At 53.4% G+C, this 16,722-nt stretch overlaps 1 protein-coding gene across 1 annotated transcript in view; it reads left to right on the top strand.

Moving 5' to 3' along the window:
• LOC103661290 (2'-5'-oligoadenylate synthase 3) overlaps positions 1 to 16,722 on the top strand; it is a 45,242-nt gene that overhangs the window by 10,537 nt on the left and 17,983 nt on the right. Inside the window, exons 9-17 of the mRNA XM_008689001.2 lie at positions 370 to 620; positions 1,052 to 1,196; positions 1,913 to 2,086; positions 3,490 to 3,775; positions 4,843 to 5,018; positions 5,335 to 5,573; positions 6,338 to 6,485; positions 11,149 to 11,377; positions 15,827 to 16,089. Coding sequence (XP_008687223.2) covers positions 370 to 620; positions 1,052 to 1,196; positions 1,913 to 2,086; positions 3,490 to 3,775; positions 4,843 to 5,018; positions 5,335 to 5,573; positions 6,338 to 6,485; positions 11,149 to 11,377; positions 15,827 to 16,089 — 1,911 coding nt within the window. The remainder of the gene's footprint in view (positions 1 to 369; positions 621 to 1,051; positions 1,197 to 1,912; positions 2,087 to 3,489; positions 3,776 to 4,842; positions 5,019 to 5,334; positions 5,574 to 6,337; positions 6,486 to 11,148; positions 11,378 to 15,826; positions 16,090 to 16,722) is intronic.

The following is a 16,722-nucleotide window of genomic DNA, read 5'->3' as shown; positions in this document are numbered from 1 at the left end:
TGCACTCGCAAGCATGTACTCATTCAACAAACATCTGCTGAGCACCCACGGCTACTAACGTCACTATTGTGATGGATGTTGGCATACCAAGCTGAGTATATTGCAGCCCCCATTCCTGTACACCCTTTGAGGAGAGACTCCAGGCAAAGGTCAAGTCTAAGATTCTTAGTCTTGGGTCACAGTGTGACCTTGGGCAAGTCGCTACCCCACCCTGTATCTCTGTTTACCCACCTGTAAAATGAGAAGGGTTCTATTTTTTCCGTGGTTTTGTTTTTATATTCCCCTCGCTCTCCAAGTACATAGGGCCATGCTTAGCACATAGTAGGTGCTCACATCCACTCATTCTTTGATCGGCTTTGGGTGATACAGGTCGCAGCTCAGAACAAAAGACAGCAGCCAGCCTGTGCAGCTCTGCCCCCAGTCTACGCCCTGGAGCTCCTGACCATCTTCGCCTGGGAGCAAGGCTGCGGGAAAGAGTCTTTCAAAATGGCGGAAGGCCTAAAGACTGTCCTAGAGCTTGTCCAGCAACACCAGCAGCTCTGTGTCTACTGGACGGTCAACTATAGCTTCGAGGACCCAGATATCAGAACACACCTTCTTGGCCAGCTTCAGAAAAAGAGGTGCAGACCCACTTCCCCATTGCCTTCCCTGCATTATCACACACACCCCCGCCCCCTGTCACCCTGGAGTCACTGTGTCCAGAAGGGGTCAGGGTGGGATCTGGGTGCCCCAACCCCACTCCTCACTCTGCTTCCTTCTGGACTCTTTACTGAGGATGCATGGACACAAGGAGCCCCCAAAGAAGCCAGGGCCGGTTTCATTAACACAATAAAATATCATTTCTGAAATTAAGGGGCCACCCAATGCCTTCCTGACCGAGGCGGCCGGGCAGGAACCCTACTGTGCTTGGGAGAGATTGGGCCAAGCCTAAGGTTCTGACACTCTTCTCCTTCTGCCCAGCTCCCACACCCTTTCCTAGTTCCTCCCAGCCCCCTGCCCCTTCACTGATTCCCACCTTCCCCACCTGCCTGCCCATCCGCTCTGCCCCCAGGCCCCTGGTTCTGGATCCTGCTGACCCCACCTGGAATGTGGGCCAGGGCAGCTGGGAGCTGTTGGCCCAGCAAGCAGCAGCTCTGGGGACGCAGGCCTGCCTTAGGAGTAGAGAAGGGGTGTCTGTGCAGCCCTGGAATGTGATGGTAAGAGGGGGGTCCCTGGGGTGGCGGATGCGGTTGCCCCCCCCCCCCAGTTGCCTTTCCCTGCTGGTGCAACGTCTTCAGCTGCTGGGAGCACACGCTGCTGACGGCTTAGAGCTGAGACACAGGTTTTTCTGTCCCAGCCAACGTGTGAGCGACGTGGGGCACAAAAGGCCCCCCCAGCTCTGTGATGCAGTTCTTAGTCCAGCATTCTGCGTGGGACCAGGAAAAAGCTTTCTCCAGCTGGAGCCTTACTCAGCTCCTTCCCCGACCCTCTCCTCCTTCCCTCACCCCCCTCCCCCTGCAAGCACCGCCCCCAGTTAATCTACACACAGGAATCCCCACCGCGGGCTCTGCTTCTGGGGAACCCCACTTGAGACGATAGCCAGCTCCCAAAGGGACATGATCTTAATGCATTTGCTATTTTTTTTAGCAGGATCTCATAACCAGTTCTTAATACTCAGTACAATCTGGTGAGGCATAGGCCTTCTTCTTGCCCCCATTTACAGTGAAGAGACCAAGGCTGTGTGTTGGTGGTGGAACCAGAACTCGAACTCGGGTCCTTCAGGTGGTACCACAGAGACCTACCAACCAGTTGAGAAAGGAAAAGGTTATGGGAGATAGTGAGTGTCTCATCCGTTCAGGATATCAAGCGTCAGGGCCGGCGCGTTCATAGGGAATCCTGTCTCAAGCTGGCCTTACCCGGATTCTTTCCATAGCCTGCTCTCCTTTACCAAACCCCAGCTGGGGACCTCGACAAGTTCATCAGTGAATTTCTCCAGCCCAACCGCCAGTTCTTGGCTCAGGTGAATAAGGCTGTCGATATCATCTGCTCATTCCTGAGGGAAAACTGCTTCCAGAATTCTGCCACCAAAGTGCTCAAGGTCGTCAAGGTATGTCCCCAGAGAGCTGCGGGCGAGGAGGGTCCTGCAGGCTGATGATCTTTCCCAGACCAGGGCCAGTCCTGACCCACTTCTGTCGTCCTTATGACAGTCAGCACAAGGCCAAGCATAGCAGAGAAACCAGAATGTGGTTGTGGCGGGACAGCGGAGAGAGGACCCAGATGTGTCCAGCAATCTCTTTTGGTTGCTTGTGACAACAAACTCAAAAGGAGGAACAAAAGAAATATATTGGCTGATGCAAATGGAAAGCCCTAGAGTAGATCTGCCATCAGGTATAGCTAGATCTAGGAGCCCATGCAGGGTCATCAGGACTCAGCTTTTCATCCCAGCTCTTGGCTCTGCCATCTTCTGTTTTGGGCAGGCCCTTTCCATAGGATGGTCCTTGGTGTCTCTAAACTTCCAGAAAGAGGAATTCTCTTTTCTTTTTTTTTTTTTTTTTTTTTTTAGGAGGAGCCTGACGTGGGGCTCGATCCCATAACGCCGGGATCACGCCCTGAGCCGAAGGCAGACACTTAACCGCTGTGCCACCCAGGCGCCCCAGGAATTCTCTTTTCTTAAAGTTCAAATAAATGTCTTGGAATTGAGTCTCATTAGCCTGACTCGGGTTTATACCCACCCCCAAACTAATCCCTGGAGCTAGGGAGACATCATGCTCCGACTGGCCAAGCCTGGCTCATATGATGGAGACAGCTCCACATGGACCTGAGTGTGGGGGAGGAGTGATTTCCCCAAAGAAAACCAGGATGCTGATCCCAGAAGGTAGGAGGGATGCTGGGGGTGTATAAAAAGTCACATCAGATACAACCTCAGATACAACCTCAGTCCACAAGTGAAGTCACAAGTGAGACCCAGGTCAGCTCCAGAAGATTATCAGCATAATGTCGGCCAATAAAAAGTCCCAGGCCTGATGATTTGCTGTGTGACCTCAGGCAAATAGCTTCCCATCTCTGATCCTTACCATTCTCATCCATAACACTTGAAGATGATAACTTGGTTCACTGATTGTCAACTGTGGCCTCACTTAGAATCACTTAAAAAATCATACTGATACCCAGTCCCCCTCCCAGGCCAGACATCAGTCATTTTTTAAAACTCTCCTAATGTAGACAGGCTTGAGAACCACAGGCCAAAAAGAAAAAACAAAACAAAACAAATCTCTCAAATCTCCCCCAGCCCCCAAACTTGATGGAATGAGAAAGTTTACATTTGTTGAAGGGTTTAAACTTATGTCTTGCACATTTCTTTTTCTCATAAGCGTACTGTGTATTAACCCCCAATTAAAGAGGCAAAACAGAGAGGTTAGGTGACTTGCCCAAGGTCACACAGCAAGTTTCTGACCCACAGGCTCTCGCAGGAGTCTTTCAGGGGTCAAGCCACCTCTGTGTCCTCCCCAGGGTGGCTCTTTGGCCAAAGGCACCGCTCTGCGAGGCTGCTCAGATGCGGATCTGGTGGTGTTCCTCAGCTGTTTCAGCCAGTTCGCCGAGCAAGGGAACAGGCGGGCTGAGATCATCTCAGAGATCCGAGCCCAGCTGGAGGCATGCCAGCGGAAGATGCAGTTCGAGGTGAAGTTCGAGATCCCCAAGTGGGAGAATTCCCGCGTATTGAGCTTCTCCCTGACGTCCCAGACGATGCTGGATCAGAGCGTGGACTTTGACGTGCTGCCAGCCTTTAACGCCTTAGGTGAGGTACCCAGGCATAGTCCTGAGAAGGGGAGAAGCAGAGTCTGGGCCGCCAGGGACAGCATCTGAGGGTGTGCAATGTACAAGCAGACCACACCTGTTCACAGCGTAGGCCTTGTACATAGGTATGTGTACCAGCACTCTCCTACAAAGTGTCTGGAGAAAAGGCCGCCTTTTTCTAATTCACGCAACGGCGCTATGTGGTCTCACGGAGGCTCTGGGCTGGGTCCTCATCTCTGCAGTTGCACGAACATGATGGATGACCTTGAGTGAGGGACTTCCCTGCCTTGAGCGCCAGTGTCTTCACCCAACGATGTGAGTGTTGGAGTGTCGCCACGTATCCCCAGCTTCGGGTCTTTGCGTGCTCTTCCGTGTGCCACGGACCCGCAGGATCCATGAGTTCAGTAAATGCACCGACTATGTGGCCAGCAGTGTCCAGGCACTGAGGATAAATCCCTGAGCAAAACAGACACAGATCTCCTTGTGTATATTCAGTTCTGAGTTTGCACAGCAGAGTTTGCAGAGCGAGGACATCCCCTGTAGCTGGATGTATTTGGTTCCCAAGGTGTGGAAAACAAGTGACAAGGAAGGGATTCATCCAGAAATGTGTCTGAATCTACACAGTTCTTCAGAAAGCAAGAGTTTGAATATTAAGGAATGCCTTTAAGTGCAATGAAACCAGAGGGTGACGTCAGCTTGCCGCGTACGGTCCTATTCCCTACCGGAGGCTCGGAGACCGCGAGGCTCTCCCTTTGTTAGAGAGGGTTGAGCAAACCTCTGAGAGCCATTAAAGATGTGTTAGCTCCCAGCTGAGACGTCCTTCATGATAGGTAAACGGAAGGATTGAAAGGGGGCAGGAAGGAAAATAAGATATTTTAATGCTCGGTCATGCCACATCGGTGCTTCAGCTAAAACCACCCTGTGACTCTCCCCCCTCCCTTTCTCCCAGTGGGTCCCAGCCCAGCCATGAGGGAAAGGCCCAAGTAGGAGATCCTGGAAGTCCTTGCTCCGTGGGCCCCAGCGGGACCCCGGGGAGTGAACCGATGGTGGCCTCCTCCCTTTCTCCAGGCCAGCTGGTCCCTGGCTACAGGCCCCCGGCTCAAGTCTACGTTGACCTCATCCATAGCTACAACCACGCGGGCGAATACTCCACGTGCTTCACGGAGCTGCAGCGGGACTTCGTCATCTCTCGGCCCACCAAGCTCAAGAGTCTGATCCGACTGGTGAAACACTGGTACCGGCAGGTGCGGCGCGAGGACGGGGCCGCCCCACCGAGGTCCTGGGCGGGGGCAGGGCCCAGCGCTGGCCAGAACCCTGGGTTGGTGGAGCAGAAGGAGAGGTACTTCCTAGCCCGTGGGACCTTAGTTGGCTTCTCTGGAAAATTGGGCCGGTGTCACTACTAGGTCCCAGGATTTGAGGGGATAATGCACGGCCAGGTATCTGACATGTGGAGGTGCTCAGTAAAATTTGGGGGTGGGCTTGCCAGCCCTGGAAGGGTCCCTCCTGCACCTCTTCATTGCCAGTGTGGACCAACACATCCTCTTTCCCCTTATTCCCCAGTGCAACAAGATGCCCAAGGGGAAAGGCTCCCTGCCCCCCCAGCATGGGCTGGAACTCCTGACGGTGTATGCCTGGGAGCAGGGCGGCCGGGATACCCAGTTCGACATGGCCCAGGGCTTCCGCACTGTCCTAGAGCTGGTCAGCCAGTACCCCCAGCTCTGTGTCTACTGGACCGTCAACTACAACTACGAGGACAAGACTGTCGGAGACTTCCTGAAGTGGAAGCTTAAGCAGCCCAGGTTCTCGTCCACCCTCACCGTCACTGAGTCTCAGATATGGGGTTGCTTGATCTCCCACAGCCGGAGGGCATAGAGCAGAGACAGCAAAATCCTCTTCCTAGAACCGAGTTTCTTTCTAACAGGGATCTCCTTAGCACGTGAGGGACAGGCAGCCCGTTTCCTCGTCCCCTGTAAATAGGGTTGCCAGATGAAATGCAAGACTCCAAGTCAAGTTTGAATTTCAGATAAACAATGAATTGCTTTTTAGTATAAGTATGTCCCGTGCAGCATTGGGGATATACTTACGTTTATCCAAAACTCAAATTTAACTGGGCATCCTCTATTTGTATTTGTTAAATCTGGCAACCCTACTGTGAACCCACCAGGAAACCTAAGCATGTCTTATTCTTTGGGATTTTGCCTCCCTCTCAAATGGTGCAGAGGGAGCAGAGACGCTTTCAGAAATACATGCTGCATCTCCAGTCCATGGGTAAGGGCAGCATAGCATGGTGTGTTGAAAAAGACTCCGAGGTGGTCCCCCCTGGCACAGATGTAGGAAGGGAGAGTGGTGGGACCGGTACCGTGATTCGTTACCAATGCCAGCTACCTGCCAAAGGGGCGTGGTCCAAGTGAACACTGATCGATTAGTGATGTCTGCCCTGGATGCAGAAGGGAGAAGTGGTCCATGCAGAGCATTGGGTGAGGGAGGAGACTAGTCCAACCAATCTCTCAGGAGGACACCCCAATGTTACCAGGCATAAGCCTGACTCTAACGGCAATTGCAGGCCCATCATCCTGGATCCAGCTGACCCGACAGGCAACCTCGGCCACAATGCCCGCTGGGATCTGCTGGCCGAGGAAGCTGCCGCCTGCATGTCTGCCCTGTGCTGCCTGAGCAGGGACGGCACCCCCATCCAGCCATGGCCAGTGGAGGTAAGAGAGCTGTGGTGCAGCAGGGGCACGCTTTGTTGGGGGCGATGTGCGCAGGGAGGGCCATGAGTCCAGCCAAAGGGGCAGGCCCAGCCATGGCCCCATGTGTGCCGCCATGCTGCATGTGCTGGCTGTCCCTGTGGTCTCACTTCGCCAGCAAGGTTAAAGCCAACCCGCTTCTTCTATAACCTTCCCCCAGGCTGCTGTGTGAAGGCCAGAGAGCCCATGTTTGGACCAGATGGACAGCAGGACACCAGCCCTCAGCATGAGGAAACTCAGGGTCACTTACCAGATGTGTGTGTGTGTGTGTGTGTGTGCACGAGCACGCACGTGAGCAAGATTGATCCAGCCTCTCCGTCCAGCCTCTGATCTGATATCCCTGCCTCCCCACTCTGCACTCTCCTTCTGCTCTGTGTAGCCAGCCCGGCTGAGCCTCCTTGAATACCCCCTTGTATCAGACGGGCACTGGCCACCTTGCAGACTCCCCTGCGTCCTGTGGCCATGCATCGGAGTCCAGGGTCCATGGGCTGGCAGCAGCCTGGGTTTCCAGGGTCCCTGCCATGGCTCTGCTCTCAGACAACGACTGCTGCAGCCCATGCTGCATCCTGCCCCTGCTGAGAATGTCCTCCTTCTTCCTGACTTCTCCACCCATCTACACCAGCTCATGTCTCCTGCTGAAAACCATCCCCATCCTCCCAGTGGCCTCTCCTTCTTCCCCAACCCAACAACTTTTCACAGAGAGGACGGTCTTCATGCCATTTGTCAGCCACGGTCAGTTGGTAGTGGCTGCCTGGAACCCGGTGCTCTGGAGGGTTCTGGAGAGTGGATACCTACCTGGGAAGAGTGACCTAATCAATTAGTGATGTCTGCCATGGATGCAGCCGAGAAAAGTCGTGGCACGAGTGCTGTGATTGATTAGCAGTGTCTGGCCTGGATGCAGGAAGAAGGTGTTCACAGGCCTACAGTGTATGGCTAAGCTATTGGGGAGCTCTCTGAGCCCAGCCACTGGCAGGAGAGCATGCCCAGACTGGCTAGTCTTGTGTGTCACAGGCAGAGGAAGTGGGGGCATGTGTACCGTGCAATCCCTCTTATGGGACGCCTGACTCAATGCCTTTTCGCTACAGCCTGATTTTCTTCCCCCTGCCTGTTGCATGCATTCCCCGTGTGTGCACCTTGAGGCCATGCCCTATTTGCCTTCCTGAATTTTACTGGGCTCTCATCTTCTCTCCTGACCTGCTGGAACACCGCCAATGGGATTCTCCATCCTCAGAGCCTGGACGGGAGCCTGCTTCTCTCTGCCTGCCAGAGCAAAGGCACTGGGTCCGTGCAAGAGGCACTCCTAACCTCCAGGCCAACAACAGTGTCCCTTTTAGTCAAGGCCCAGCACGGAAAACAAAATAGTCCAAGAATCATAAACACAAAGGGATGCCATCTAAATCCCTGGATGGTCTGGAGGAGCGGAAGGCAGGGGCCATGACTGAGTCCAGATTAGATTGGTTTCCAGATTAGACCAACACGGCCGAATCAGAGGTCAGGAGGCTGCTGCAGCCGATGGCACTCACTCCCACAAAGCTGGGGGGAAAGAGGGGGCAGACCCGGACTGTGGGCTCCATTGGCCACAGGCGTCGCTCAGGGCTTGCGGGCCGCCAGCACGGCCAGAAGGTGCTGTCTGTCTCCCTCCTTCAGCCCCGCCTACACTTCAGCCAGCACTCGGGCAGCCGGCAGACGGGAGCGGATGCTGCGTCTCCCACCCGCTGTGGCACAGGGAGGAGCGGATGCCTGGCGCCAACCGCAGGGTGGGGACAGCAGCCCCAGCAGCTGCGCTGTGAACGTCTGTGGGGTGCGTGAGCCGCTGGTCCGCCCCAGAGGGAGGAGCAGACAGAAGGGAAGGAGCCCTGACGCATCCCCTCCTGCCCCCACGTGTCTCAGTGAGCCTGACTCGCCACGGCCCATCGCTGGGCCCCGCCTCGTTGCTGTCACAAAGCACCCCAGACCCCGTGGCTTATCAACCACAGAAATGTGTTTCTGGGCAGCTCTGGAGGCTGGAAGTCAGCACACTGGGGTTCTCCTGAGAGCCCCCTCCAGACTGCGCACAGCTAGCCAGCCCTGCGGCCTTTTAGGAGGCCGTGAATCCCATTCTCGAAGGTGCCACCCTCCAGACCTGGTTGCCTCCCAAAGACCACACCCCCTTATGCCATCGCGCTGAGATTAGGGTTTCCACATAGGGGACAGACCAGGGCAGGGATGCAGGATGGAGGAGGGAGGAGGGGGTGACAAGGAGTCCTCCGCTCTCCAGCGCTGCTCTCCGGGAGGGAGACCGTGCTGGAGAGTGGGTCCTCTGCCTGCCCTGGGACTGTGGTGGCTGAGGCTCCAAGGCAGAGCCCGCTAGCACCTCCGGTGAGCCCCCATCCCCGTGCCACCCGCTCTGGCAGCAGGACTGATGCTGAGGTCGCGTGGTGCTAATAAAGTCTCCTTAGACTGACCTCCCTGACTCCCTGCATATCGGGGTGGGACTGTCAGGACCCCAAGTTACACCCTTGGGGTTGGCCAGTTCCAAGAGCTCAGGGCAGACACTTGCGGGCAGCAGAGACCTGCCCCGCCAAGCGTCCCGCAGCAGGAGGGGACCTGGCCTTGGCCTTGCTCGTCCTGGGAGGAACAGGTGGTAGGTCTCAATTCAGTAACTCCCATCTTCATGACACGGATTCTAGGCCTCCCCCCTCAGAAGGACTCTTGAACGAGGGGAATTGTGAGATGGGGGGAAATGGGGTAGCCCCAGTAGGCGGGAGGTAAGGAGGACCTGTTACCTGGGCCGGGCTGAGCCAAGGGGGATTTATTTTACTCTAGCTCCTCGGTGTCTGACAATGGCCACCCCGGTATTGACATGGTGACCCCACTGTCACTTTTGTGGACTTCCTGATATAGCTACATCCTTAGGTAGATGTCAGTTCCAACTTGATTTATACATTTAATGATCCTAAAGATAATCCACAAGAATGCCCACAAGCACTCTTCCCCGGAACTAGACAGACTGCTACTAAGGACTTACGGAAACATACATGTGCAAGAAAAGTTCAGAAAAGGTGGGAAAAAAGAGCTCCGAGGAGGGAGTAGCCCCAGCCAGTATTAAAACTTCCGGGGGGCGAGGTGGCTCAGTTGGTTAAGTGCCTTCAGCTCCGATCATGATCTCAGGGTCCTGGGATGGAGCCCCACGTTGGGCTCCCTGCTTAGCAAGGAGTCTGCTTCTCCCTCTCCCTCTGCCACTCCTGTTCCTAATCTCTTTGTCTGTCTCAAATAGATAAAATCTTAAAAAACAAAAATACTGGGGGCGGGGGGGGGGCGCCTGGGTGGCTCAGTTGGTTAAGTGCCTTCAGCTCCGATCATGATCTCAGGGTCCTGGGATGGAGCCCCACGTTGGGCTCCCTGCTTAGCAAGGAGTCTGCTTCTCCCTCTCCCTCTGCCACTCCTGTTCCTAATCTCTTTGTCTGTCTCAAATAGATAAAATCTTAAAAAACAAAAACAAACTTACTAGGAAGCCACAGCCTTAGGGGATAAAAAATAATGACGAGCTAAATGTGAACCATCGGCAATCGCAAGCTAAGCAGAGAGCCAGAGGGCCTGGTCGGCAGCACACACAGGCTCCACCTCGGACAGCCAGAAGGCAGAGGGGAGTGAGGACCTGTCCAGGAATGCAGCACGTGCACCCAGTGCAAGACTCCAAAGAAAGGGTTGGGTTTTTATTTTTTTTAATTTTTCAATTTAATTTTTAATTTTTAAAAAATTGTCATTGAGATGTAATTGACACACTATGAATTTCGACTTTTAAAGTGTACAACTCAGCGGTTTGGGGATAGTTACAAAGTTCACATTTAGGATATTCACCAGGTGAGCCACGTCACAAGGGGCGTCCATGATCCTAATTCCAGAACACTTCCATCAGCCCCAAGAGAAACCTGAAACCCATTAGCAGTCACTCTGCATGCCCGCCACCCCTTCCCCCCCTAATCCCTGGCCACCGCTGATCTGCTGTCTGACTCTATTATCGACACCCATATAAAAATGGGATTGCACCATATGTGTCCTTTTGTGTCCTGCGTCTTTCACTTACCATCACAAGTTCAAGGTGCGTCCAAGGTGCGGCTTCTATGTCCGTGCTTCATGCCTTATTATTACTGGACAACATCCCACTGTATGGAGAGACCATGTCGTATTGATCCAGTCATCCATTGGTGGGTGTTTGGACTGTTGCCACTTTTTGGCCATTATGAAGAATGCTGCTATGAACGTTGGTATATGATTTTATGCAAACATACGTTTTCATTTCTCTTGGGTGTGTATACCCAGGAGTGGAATTGCTGGCTTATATGAGAACTCTGTGTTTAAACCATGACAACCCGCCTTGACGTGTTCCGTAGCGTTGTGCCGCTCACACCGCCTCCAGCAATGAGTGGGGGTTCTCTGCATCTCCCCAACACTTGCTGTTATCTGTCATTTTGATGACAGCACCCCCCGTAGTGGGTGATCAGGTCTGCTAACTAAGGTCAGGACCCTGCTTGGGAAAGAATGGGACTCTGACACACAGCCGGGGGACGTAAGGGGTGGAGCCCCTGAAGATCTTGAGTCCCCAGATTCCTCTGAACCCTCAGTGCTGCACCCCTCCCGTTATAAGCTAGCACCTCCCCCCGACAAGGAGACCCTGCAGAGGCCCCTCTTCTATAAATCATCCCCCACCCCCACGACCTGCACCCACGTCCCCTCCCTCCTGCCCGGTGGGCCTAGGACTAGCGTTAAGTCCCAGAATAACCCAGCTGGGGATGCTGGGCCGAATAAGGGAGGGGGGGACCTGGACCCCAAACAGCCAGAAAACCCAGCCAGCGTGTATGAACAGAAGCCCGTGGGTGAGTGGGAGTGGACCCAAGGGTGCTTGATCAAGGTGCTGCTGTGTAAGACCGGATGAGGAAGAGTTTATTGGTTTGGAAGTCCCTCATGAAATTCAGGACTTCATATGCTGGCAAGAAGCCCAGGAGAAGGTGCAAGCTTGCTGCTAGCAAAGCTTCTAGAAAAATGGAAAAGGTTAAGAGCCCTGCTGAGTGAGATCCGAATGCCGATATTGCTTGAAGGATGGGGGAAGACGGGGCTCAAAGTTCAGAGAGGTGGGTGTGTGAGGGCGGATATGCCACAGAAGGCCAGGAGAGCCACCAAATTATTTCCCACGGAAAAGCAGAGAAGACACCTTTACCGAGGCCGTGTGGAATAGGCCAGTGAGCAGACCCGGCACTAAGCACCCAGCACTAAGCAGCTCAAGCGGCCCCCTCCATAGAAGGCATCACCATGGTCCCCGAAGAGCACTGGGGATGGTGGGACCTTGAAATACTACCAGCCACGAGACAAGGCTGACCCATCAGGTGGACACAATTCTCCTGTGAGGGGGAAGGGTCGAGGGGGCAGCCAGGAGGCCCTGAGCCCCAGAGACTTAAGGAGCTGGTCGTAAAATAGGGAGTCCCTAGGAACAGACTAAATGGGCCACAAACCAGGGAACTACTCAATCTGCACCATCAAAATACTTCAAAGACAGATAATTAGGACACAGGGAACTTTTCCCCAAAACAACACCATCCTGTGCTTCCCAGGGAGCCCGTCTGTGACCCACGACAACCCCAGAAAACATATGATCCTAGAGAGGGGTGGGGGGGGAGGAAGAGACTATAAAGATCAGCATTAGAATAACTACTAAAATTTGAATATAAGGATCTATCCCTTATATGTGCTGTAAGAAATGGTAGCATTGTATCAATGTTAAAATTCTAAATCACGTCTCTGCTCTGTTTATCTAACAAGATATCCATGTGGTGAGGGATCCACATCGCAGTGCTCAAGAGGAAAGGGGGCTGGGCGATTTCGACCTGTCAATATAGCTTCATCAGTTCTAGCAAACATTCTAGCCCGGGCAGGGGGGGTGTTGATAGTGGGGGAGGCTCTGCATAGGAGGGCCGGGGGTCTCTGGGAAATCTCGGGGCTTTCTGCTTAACTTTACTTTACAATACATAGTCTATTTTTTGAAAAAGAGAGAGATGGGGCACCTGGGTGGCTCAGTCGGTTAAGCGTCTGCCTTCGGCTGAAGTCGTGATCCCAGGGTCCTGGGATGGAGCCCCGCGTCAGGGTTCCCGCTCAGCGGGGAGTCTGCTTCTCCCTCTGCCCCCCGCGCCCAGGCTTGTGCTCTCTCTCTTGCTCTCTCTCTCAAATAAATAAAGAAAATCTTAAAAAAAAAAAAAGAGTAAAGGGGTGTATTATCTGCAACATGCACTCGAACAGCAGTACTGTACAAACACGGATAAGAAGTCCATGTGGAGCGAATGAGGAACTGATGTGGCAAAATATTCTGGGGGAAGGGCATAAGGGAGTTCTTTGTACTCATCTTGCACATTTTCTCAGGGTTTCAAATTATTTCAAAATAAAATGTTTAAAAAATAATAATAAAGCATGGACTTTGGAATCGGGTTATGCGGACTTAGAACCTAGCCAGACAACCTGCCAGCTGTGTGACTTCCCACCTCTCCGAGCCTTCCTGTCCTCTTCTAGAAAAGGAGCCTGCTGACCCCTGACCAGCCTACCTCTAGATGTGGCAGCAACAGGCCTACGGACAAGGAAAGACCCTTACTGGGCGGGTGTGGTAGTTAAGATTCTCCGGAGAAACAGAACCAATGGGACGTATAGATTGAGTTTAGGAATTGGCTCATGCTGTTGTGAAGACTAGCAAGTCCAGATTCTGTAGGGGGAGTCTGGAGACTCAGAAAGAAGTTGATGTTGCAGCTTGAGTCTGAAGGCCATCTGCCGGCGGATTTCCTGCTTCCTCAGGAGAGGTCAGTCTTTTTTCTTTTAAGGCCTTCAACTGATTGGACGAGGCCCACCCATGTTATGAAGAGCATCCTGCTTTATTTGCAGTCTACTGATTGAAATGTTAATCTCATCTGGGGGGGGGGGAGCCTTCACAGAAAGATCTAGAATATCTGGGTACCATGGCCCAGCCAAGTTGACATACACAATTAATCATGACAGCAGAGAAGAGCCCTGTTCTTCCCACATCTCAGGGATTTCTTTTTTGCCTTCTCTATTTTTTATTATTGCTAGACAGAGGCAACCAGTGGGAGCCCTCTGGGGGTTTCATTTTCATATAACTCTGGATGGACTTGCACATCTGTCTCCCCTGTGGCCTGTGCTCTCCTGGGCCTCTGTCCCACCCTTGTTGGGCATGGTAGGTGTCTGCTAAGGCCCCGCAAGTATCCACAAGCATGCTGAGGACCTGGGCACAAAGAAACTCCCACCTGCTGACCGCTCTGGGACCTGTACGTGCCCAACGATGTAGTTGTGGAATGTTGGTGTGTTTGGTGGGGCCTGGAGCCGACGGCCATGAAAGAATTCTTGAGACGTCTTTGGTGCGAAAAAGGTGGTTTTAGGGGGCGCCTGGGTAGAGCAGTCGTTAAGCGTCTGCCTTCGGCTCAGGGCGTGATCCCGGCGTTCCGGGATCGAGTCCCACATCGGGCTCCTCTGCTGGGAGCCTGCTTCTTCCTCTCCCACTCCCCTGCTGTGTTCCCTCTCTCGCTGGCTGTCTCTCTGTCACATAAATAAATAAAATCTTTAAAAAAAAAAAAGGTGGTTTTATTAAAGCACGAGGACAGGACCTCTGGGCAGGAAGAGCTGCTGCCCTGGGATCGTGAGGGGCAACTGATTATATACTTTGGGGTTGGGGAAAGTAAAGCTAAGGCAAGTTCCCAAAGGATTTTCTTTTCTTTTCTTTTCTTTTTAAGATTTTATTTATTTATTTGAAAGAGAGAGAGTGAGAGAGCACAAGCAGGGGGAGCGGCGGAGGGAGAGAGAGAAGCAGGCTCCCCGCTGAGCTGGGAACCTGATGCGGGGCTCGATCCCAGGACCCTGAGATCACAGCCTGAGGCGAAGGCAGCCACTTGACCTACTGAGCCACCCAGGCGCCCCAAAAAGGATTTTCATAGGCTGAAGACTCACAGCATCCTGGAGGCCTTGCCACTGTCAAGCTGAGGCAGTTTTTCCCTCTAGCAAAGCGCTAATGTTAGGACAGTTGGGAGTTTCCTGGAGGAACGTTTTACTCCGCCTGCCTCCAGTATTTGTCAGGCTGCAGGTTAGAAGGTATTTAATTTTACCTACGTTTCCTTCTGCCTTTGTGTCCCCCATCACCCAGCGGCAGAACCAGAACCTGAGTCTGGCTCAGACTTTGCCTTTCTCTGTGTCCCTGGGCAAATCGATCCCCCTCCGGGTCCCCTTCTCGCTGCTCTCACTGACTCTGACTTCCCAGGCCCTGGAGACAAGGGTGTTACAAAGGAAAAACCAAGCCCCAAATGCCCCCCATGACAGCAAACCGAAACTTAATTACTGCTTTAACCTATGCCTGGAACGTGACCTTTGAAGAGTCGGCCTGAGATTCCCCCAGCAGTGCTGCTGATGTCATCTGCAGGATAAACACTGCCGGCCCAGTTCCTTGGCCCCAAAGAGATGCCCTGGCCTGAAACGGTCCTTTCTTTTCCTGTTAACAGCTTCTCGCTCCATCCTCCTTCCCATAAAACCTGTCCCTTGTGCACAACTTCTGGAGCTCTTTCTACTTGCTAGGTGGGATGCTGCCGGTTTATGAAGCACTTAATGAAGTCAGTTAGTTGTGGAAATTTACGCCATTGAATTTTGTTTCTTAACAAGGGGAGAAGGGAAGAGCCTCGAAAGACGACCTCAATCCCCTGCAAAAGATAATTTGCTTAACAACTTCTTAAATAGCATTTGCCAAGTGCCCCCACACCCCCCCCCGTTCTAATGTGAACCCTACGTACGAGAGAGGTACCACTATTATGCCATTTCACAGATGGGGAAGTTGAGGCACAAAAAGAGTGGGCGATGTGCTCAAGGACACACTAAGCATGCATCAAGTCGTCCTAAGGGGGCCCCAGACTCTGTTTAAGTACAAGGACACCCGGGGATGGGGCGCCTGGGTGGCTCAATCGGTTAAATGTCTGCCTTCGGCTCAGGTCATGATCTCAGGGTCCCGGGGTAGAGCCCGGCGTTGGGCTCCCTGCTCAGCGGAAAGCCCGCTTCTCCCTCTCCCCACTGCTCATGCCCTCTCTAGCTCTCTCTCTCAAATAAATAAATAAAACCTTCAAAAAAAAAAAAAAAAAAGACTACCGGGGAGGAGCTGACTGCTGGCTGCCCACCCTGCGGGAGGTGGGGGTGGGCAGAAATCTCGAGGAGGAAGTCAGCCTGGAGCATTCTGTGAGTTTCGGTTTCTAGGCTCTTGCCTGGTGATTTGCCGTTTCCTGGTTCTTGAACGTGAGTTTTGGTTTCCTGGCTCCAGGCAAGGGAGTGGCTCCTTCTCTCCCTGGCATCCAGTTCGAGGTCACCACCGCAGCCAGCCGGAGCCATGGGGATCTGGGCATCGCATCTCTACTCTGTGCCGCCTGAGAAGCTGGATGAACTGATCGAGAACTCCCTGAGGCCCTATGGGGAATGTCAGAAGCACATCGATGACACGGTGAACACCATCTGTGCCGTCCTGCAGGAAACGGAGCAGATCCCCCGCACGATAAGTGTGGTGAAAGTGAGTGGAAGGCTGGGGGTCAGGGCTTCTGGAAGCCTGGAGGTTCTGTGGCCACCGGAAGGAGGAGTGGCGTGGTGCTGAGTGCCTTCCGGGTAACAGGCTTTGGGTGCACAAGACATCCTCTTGCCCTCCCCACCCTGGAGGTTGGTGATGGAGCACGGCTTCAGGAGCAGGTCTGCTTTGACTCCTGTGCAGCCCGGGGCAGGTTGCTTAACCTCCCTGTGTTTCAGTGTCTGCATCTGTAAAACGGGAGAGGAAGAATCCTCATCTCAAACTGTAATGAGACTTAAATATATAATGTTCGTGGTACGGGGCCTGATACATAGTTAGCGCTCAATAAATGAGCTGTGATTCCTCACCGTCATTGTTTCCATCCTCCCCTTTTCACGGAGGAGTAAACTGAGGCTGTGTGATTTCTCCGTGGTTTCTCAATGGCAAGGGGGGGTGGCTGTCATCAGGCAGAAATGTTTGGTGCTCGGGGTACAAATCCCAGGGCTGAGGCTGAAGATTCTGGGCCTTTGGGGGGAGGAAAAGGTTCTGGGAAGGGGGCCTGGACCCTAGGCTGGGAGGGAGTTAGAGGTCCGCCAGCCCTGGAGCCCCACTTCTCTGCACGCACCGTGCCTCCTGGCCTCT

Source organism: Ursus maritimus, unplaced genomic scaffold, assembly GCF_017311325.1.
Source record: "Ursus maritimus isolate PB19 unplaced genomic scaffold, ASM1731132v1 scaffold_33, whole genome shotgun sequence".
Taxonomy (NCBI): Eukaryota; Metazoa; Chordata; class Mammalia; order Carnivora; family Ursidae; genus Ursus; species Ursus maritimus.
The sequence above is the reverse complement of the archived record's forward strand: the minus strand, read 5'-3'. Positions and strand labels throughout refer to the sequence as shown.